General features: G+C 44.8%; 1 protein-coding gene across 2 annotated transcripts; it reads right to left on the reverse strand.

The window, feature by feature from the left end:
• Window positions 1-80: 80 nt before the first annotated feature.
• csnk1e (casein kinase 1, epsilon) lies at window positions 81-6,012 on the reverse strand. Of its 2 annotated transcripts, XM_028407707.1 has the most exons (11): window positions 5,750-6,012; window positions 4,545-4,642; window positions 4,342-4,452; window positions 4,065-4,213; window positions 3,270-3,498; window positions 2,970-3,140; window positions 2,725-2,873; window positions 2,451-2,649; window positions 2,209-2,354; window positions 1,530-1,597; window positions 82-1,265 (listed from the first exon to the last, which is right to left on the reverse strand). In XM_028407707.1, exons 2-10 carry the CDS (start codon window positions 4,618-4,620, stop codon window positions 1,565-1,567), a joined length of 1,263 nt encoding a protein of 420 aa, XP_028263508.1. In that variant the 5' UTR covers window positions 4,621-4,642; window positions 5,750-6,012; the 3' UTR covers window positions 82-1,265; window positions 1,530-1,564. The 2 variants fall into 2 exon arrangements, with proteins under 2 accessions (XP_028263509.1, XP_028263508.1); XM_028407708.1 differs by lacking the exon at window positions 5,750-6,012 and having other exon boundaries at window positions 81-1,265; window positions 1,541-1,597; window positions 4,545-4,620.
• Between the last annotated feature and the right edge of the window lie 328 nt (window positions 6,013-6,340).

Genomic DNA, 6,340 nt, shown 5'->3' on the forward strand with positions numbered 1-6,340 from the left:
TGTATAAGTTGTGTATATTTTTATTGAATCAGAAAATATACACAAATATAGTAATAAAGTTGAAGCATGGTAAAGAAATGTACAGGACATCAGGACATCATATCTTTCTGATCTCCATCCATCCTGACAGGCCTGGGATTGAACACCTCTTCCTCTCAAACCTTTCTGTCATTGCCTGCCACATACTTATAGCCAAAACACACACACACACTTGTTCACACTCACGCATGCACACACATCTGGCAGACTCTGAAGGTTTCTGGTAAAAATGTAAGTTCCACTCGGTGTCCCAGGGATGTCAGGAGGTAAACGGTCCTCTTCTCTTTAGCTCCACCTTTAAACAATCTGTCACATTCTCAGAAAAAAAAGGTATCTACACATTTTACATGTAATATAAAACAGAAACACCAGACCTGTTCACCACCAAGATTCTATAACTTTCTCAAGTCTTCTCATACCTGGAGTTACAAGCTGGACTAAGGCTTTATCATATTATACACTCTACTCTTCCTCTTTTAATTTTCTTTTCTTTTTAAACATTCAGTTAGTGTGTCTTCAGTCTCATCAAACATGACAGTGTGCTGAAAACTAAAGTTTTATTCTTCTATAATTTTATCCTTCCCAAAGCTGGAGGCAAAACAAACACTTAAAGACAAAAACACAGACGGGCACGTTTACTGACAAAAAGCAACCTCGCTCCCATTCATAGCTCTCTCATCCTCCCATCTATTTGTTTTGTGTTCATCTCTGTGTTTGTTTACATGTTTCATTTTCATAAAGAACACCATAAGCAGCAGATGTAGCTCTCAAACATTAGCAGATTGATAGTTTTTATTTAATTATCACAGGTGTAAACCACAGAGTAACTGAAATTTAGTCCATTTTTGTGCACTTTGATGTTTTTCATTATGTTTTTCTTTTTGCAAGTCGAGCCTCTCCAGGCAATGGCAGGTGGATATGAGTGAAGAAGGGGGCGGGGCTTGTGTGTGTGTGTCGTCTCACCCACCTTATCCTCAGAAGAAAAGAAGCAGCACCAAACAGTTCCTGCCTAGAGTTTGTTTGTCACACCGCCTTTTTTTCCCATCCTCTCCTGCAGGTGTCAACATGCATGCTCACCACACTGCATACTGACAGACACACGGACGCCCTTGATCCCCCCTTTTTAAAGGGGCCTGCAACGCCACCTCCTCCTTCTTCTTCTTCCTCTCCTCTGTCATTCATTCATCCATTTGAAAAATTAAGGGGTATTTCAAACCCTGTAACCACTGAAGAGACACAACAGAGAAGCGAAATGTTAATTTTTAGGCTGATTAATGGACAAAAAAACTTGACAACTCTTGACAATAGTGACAACCTGAGAACTGCAGTCAGCACCATGCTGCATATGTATGTTCTCACACTGCATATGTGCATAAACAGGCACTCTGGGAATACACTTGTATTCCAGTTCTACAGCATAAGTGGAATCGATTTATGTAAAAGACAAAGTTACACTTGGGTGTGTGTGTGTGTGTGAGATGTGTCTGTACCTGCCACTGACCTGCAGACCAACACAAGGACAAACTCACTTCGCCAGATGTTCAAATGGCACACTGACCTGAGTGTGGAGGTAAAACAAAAAAAAAGATTCTTAAAGCAGCTTAAAAGCTTGAAGATATTTTAAATGTAGAGATCATGACTAAACCCTGTAATCTGTCTTGATTCGAGTACGGAGATAAACAGGCTGTAAATTCAGTTTAAATTGAGACAGAGTCTGTTTGACTCCAAAACATGAAAACATCTCTAATGAGGCACTGGATGGAGTCAAATTATAAATTATTAAAAAAGGCTGTGGGGCACTTTGAAGACAGCCTTGGAGGATTAGTCCATTCTGTGCACATATCAAATCAGACTTTTAACTGAACAGTAACAAAAAACCTTTCATATAAATGCTACAGTGGAAATTAGGTCTAGATTATGTCTGCATGTGTATTTTTCCAGCTCCAGTGAGAGGAGGAATGAGTATTAACATAACAAAGATCCAGCAATGTAAGCAACCCAAGGTAATGCATGTATTTTCTACACTAAAATAAGCAATTAATCTACAAGAAAGGAAGCACAGCATTGCCCTACATACACACACTGGGTGCTCACAAGGACAGGGCTAACAAAAGGTAAGCTTATATAAAATATAGGTTCTTAGTTTGGTGTGTTAGCATGTCTTCCCACCTGTGATGCAGTGATGCGTGATTGGTCGAGGCGTGCAGTGAGGTCAGAGGAGGAGACATTGGCTGGAGCCCCACGATGAAGCCTCATGGCCACCTTCCTCTCCCGCTCAGCGCGCTCTGCTCTCCCTGCCTGAGGAGAGCGGTTACCTGCACACACACAAGGACACACATTTAAATTTCAAGCCTTTAAATGCTTTTGCTACTGCTGTGTGCCGTCCAAAGACAAACAATCCCCTGACCGACCTGACGGCTGGACCCCTCGTGTGGCTGGGTTAGAAGGAGCGGCGTCGCCCTCGTTCCTGGCCCTGTTGGCTGCAGAAGGGTTTGGACCAGGAGGCAAAGCTCGACCTCCAGCTCCTCTCTGGCCTCCTCCAGCTCGCTCCTCCCCATCTTTTCCCTCTCGCCTCTCCCTTTCGCCATCCTCTGTTGTCCTGCTGGCTCCCTGAAACACAGACAAACAGCATAGTTGTGAATTCATGCACTTCATGGCTACATTTGCAAAAAACGGGACACTCACAAACTTCAGCATGTTCCAGTCAAAGACGTAGTCGTAGGAGAAGCCCTGTCTGTGGAAAAGGTTTCTGAAGAGCTGCCTCAGGTACGAGTAGTCTGGCTTGTCATCGAACCGCAGGGAACGGCACAGGTTCAGGTAAGTGGAGAACTCAGCTGGGAGACAAAAAGAGCAAAGGACAAAGTCCAAAATCATCTTCAAATGATCATTGCTGCTTTGTCTTTCTGTATCCCACTCTAGACTTTACTCACAGGGATATCCTTTGCAGAGCATCTCAATGGGGGTGGACATTTTCTTCTCACTGATACGTTCATATTTCTGCCTCTTGGTGGCAGCCTTGAGTCCCTGCCATGGCAAGGATCCCAGGTTGAAATACATGAGGACGTAGCCCAGAGACTCCAGGTCGTCTCGTCTGGACTGCTCTGCAGATAGAAAGACAGGAGAGAGGGGAGAGTATTGTTGTCCTGATCAATAAATATACAAACATATTCTTACACTCATATCTGGGGCAGCTCCTGTGCGTGTGTGTGTGTGGTATTGTATTGCCTTACCGATACCCAGGTGGGTGTTGATGGAGGCGTAGCGGGCGGTGCCTGTGAGGTTCTTGTTCTCGCGGTAAGGGATGTGCTGGTGCGTTCGGGCGTCACGGTATTTCTTGGCCAGGCCAAAGTCGATGATGTAGACCAGGTTGCCCTTCTTCCCGAGCCCCATCAGGAAGTTGTCGGGCTTCACGTCTCTGTGGATGAAGTTCTTGGAGTGGATGTATTCAATCCTGCTGATCTGGAGAGGGGAAAGTGGGTTTTAGGTTTCAGGTCATTTACTGTGATTTAATCTGCTACACTGTCCACTTAGTGAGTGGTAAGTAAATTGATCCTGGTATGAGAGGTTTGAGAGAACCAGCAAAAGGAAATGAAGAGTTACATGGGTTAAATATGAATGTATGAATATACACACAGAAGATTCTTATTGACCTTTAGCAGCCATTTATAACACTGCAGATGAAGTGTCCTTAAATGTAACACAAGAAAGTTTAGAAGTCTCTTACTAACAAAAAAAAATCAAGGGGAGAGGAGAGAAGACACCGCAGCTAGAGCGATCAGGAAGGAGGTCAAAGTAGCCCAGAGAAAAAGAGGACAGAAAGAACAAATGTGCCAAGTGTAGACTGAAGAATGATATATGAGGGATTAAAGCGGCTCCAAAAAAGGCGCTTCGGGCCGACCTCTGCGACAAGGATTAGGCTGTCCACTGCAGCTTCCGTGTCCTAGATTAGAACTGGCTTTTATGGAGGAGCTGAAAGGTCAGAGATGTTGATCATATTCTATAGTGTGGACTCCAGTCAGTCTCACCATCTGGTCAGCCAGCAGCAGGACTGTTTTCAGACTGAACTTGCGGGAGCAGAAGTTGAACAGGTCCTCCAGACTGGGGCCCAGCAGCTCCATCACCATAACATTATAGTCACCTTCAGCTCCGCACCACTTAATGGACGGGATTCCCACTGTTGCATCGAGAGAAGAAGAAACAGGAAAAATTACATAAAATAATAACTTAAGCTGTCTGGCTTCTTTTTTAATCTCAGAACACCATAAGGGCCTTTCAGGGTCTCTAAGTCGCTGTGCGTCTTACCTCCACCCTGCATCATTTTGTAGAATTTGCTCTCAATGTGGAGCTGTGGATGTTTGGTCTTCACACATTCCAGTTTAATGGCGACTTCCTCTCCCGTAGCAATGTTTGAACCTGATGAATTTACAACATGTTAGCAGCTGAGAATTAGCAGAAAGGTTTAATCGCTCGCAGTTTACTTAAATATGGAAAATAAAGAGTCTCACCCAGGTAGATGTCTCCAAAAGATCCACTCCCTATCTTCCTCCCGAGGCGGTACTTATTCCCCACCCTCAGCTCCATGGCTCCTGAGTTTTTCAACTCTCTGAAGGGTTAAACACACACTAAGTTACCATCAATCACTGCTGATCAATAGTGTAAAAGGACACTGTGCTGCAAAGCTGCAGACTTTAAACTAACGAAGCTGTGGGCTGCTGCTGAGGCATAAAAAAAAAAAAGGAGAGATGAGAAAGAATGAAAAGTGAAAGGTAACGAGAGTCAAACCGGTGACGTAGTGCTCTGGGAAGGAAAATGTTGCTCACTAAACCCAGAAGCATGTCCTAAAACAGGAGCTGATGAGACGCCTCTGCTCCTCTCGGCCATGTGCTGCTGGATTCTTCAATAAATTCCAGACAACAATGAAGTGTTTATAAAGCACATGGGGGAAAGGTGAGAGCAGAAGAAAGCCAGAGCGTGTAGTTGTGTAACACGATTTATTCAGAGCTGCAGGGGGGGAAGCTGGATCTCTCCCTCTCTCTCTCACAAACACACACACACACTTCCCAAATCACTTCAAAGGAGTCTGGTTCTGTGTACATGTGATTTACATAAACTCCAAATTTCTAACTGGAGTCCCCTGACAAAATACGAATGAGTCATGTTTTCCTCACCAGAGCCCTCTGTGTGTGTGTGTGTGTGTGTGTGCAGCCATGAAATATCATCAACAGAGGTTACAAGCCAGTTTGACATTGCATTAATCGCTGACTAAGTTGGTTTTTTTTCCTGTCTTGGCTGCATCATAGACCTACATCCACATGCAGGGAAAATAAGGCTCTGCTGTGCATCAGCCTGCTTCACTGACAGTGTGCGTTACAAAACTGAGACACACTAATGCAGCAAAAAAAAAAAAAAAAACACACACACACAGGCAAAGATGTGATGTTTTTTTTTTTTGTTCAGAGGCCACTGCCCCAGATATCACTGCAAAGAAACAACGCACCGTTCATCCCTCACTGACCATCAGACGTGTCAATAAATCCCACAACCGCACCCTCCATACAGGACCTCTGAACAAGCGCACCCCTCCTCCGCCCCAGCACGACTCTATTTGCCATCACACACACCCGAGACACCTTGACAAGCACACAAAACGCCACCACCACCACCACCACCTCCTCCTCCTCCACCTCCACCACCACCACCTCCACCATACCTCCTCTGCGTGCTCGCCCGTTTGCTCTCACTCAGGACCCTGGACAGCGACGCACCGACGCGGCTTCGGACGGCTCATCACCTCCTGTGACCCAAACCTCCAAAAACAAGAAAGATCCCAAAGCAGCAAAGAAAGAAGTGCAACCGATCCGATCCCTGCCTGCACAAAAATCCCGCGACTCCGTGGATTCTGTCACGTTTTTATTTTGTATTTTTTTTTTAGGAGGAAAAACTAGACAGCGAGGTCCTTCTCCCTCTCTCTCTCCCTCTCTCTCCCCTCTAACACTCCCACCCAGCCCTCTCTCAGTTTACACCATTGACAATATCAATGATGTCATCCACAGACTTGCAGAGATGCCCGGATTGCCTTAAAGCTGCCGCGCTGCTGCTGCTGCTGCTACATGCATGAATGAATGAAGCGCCCCTCAGCCCCCACACTGCTGCTCAGGCGTAGATCATCGATATATAATTGATTATCAAGGTGTAACGTAAAGTGAGTTAATTAGTGGTAATATCGCATTTTACATAAAAGACATCTCAGTCCCAAATAATGTACTTTTTGTTGAAATTAGAGTAAAATCACAAACATCAA

Source organism: Parambassis ranga, chromosome 6, assembly GCF_900634625.1.
Source record: "Parambassis ranga chromosome 6, fParRan2.1, whole genome shotgun sequence".
In the NCBI taxonomy this organism is placed as follows: Eukaryota; Metazoa; Chordata; class Actinopteri; family Ambassidae; genus Parambassis; species Parambassis ranga.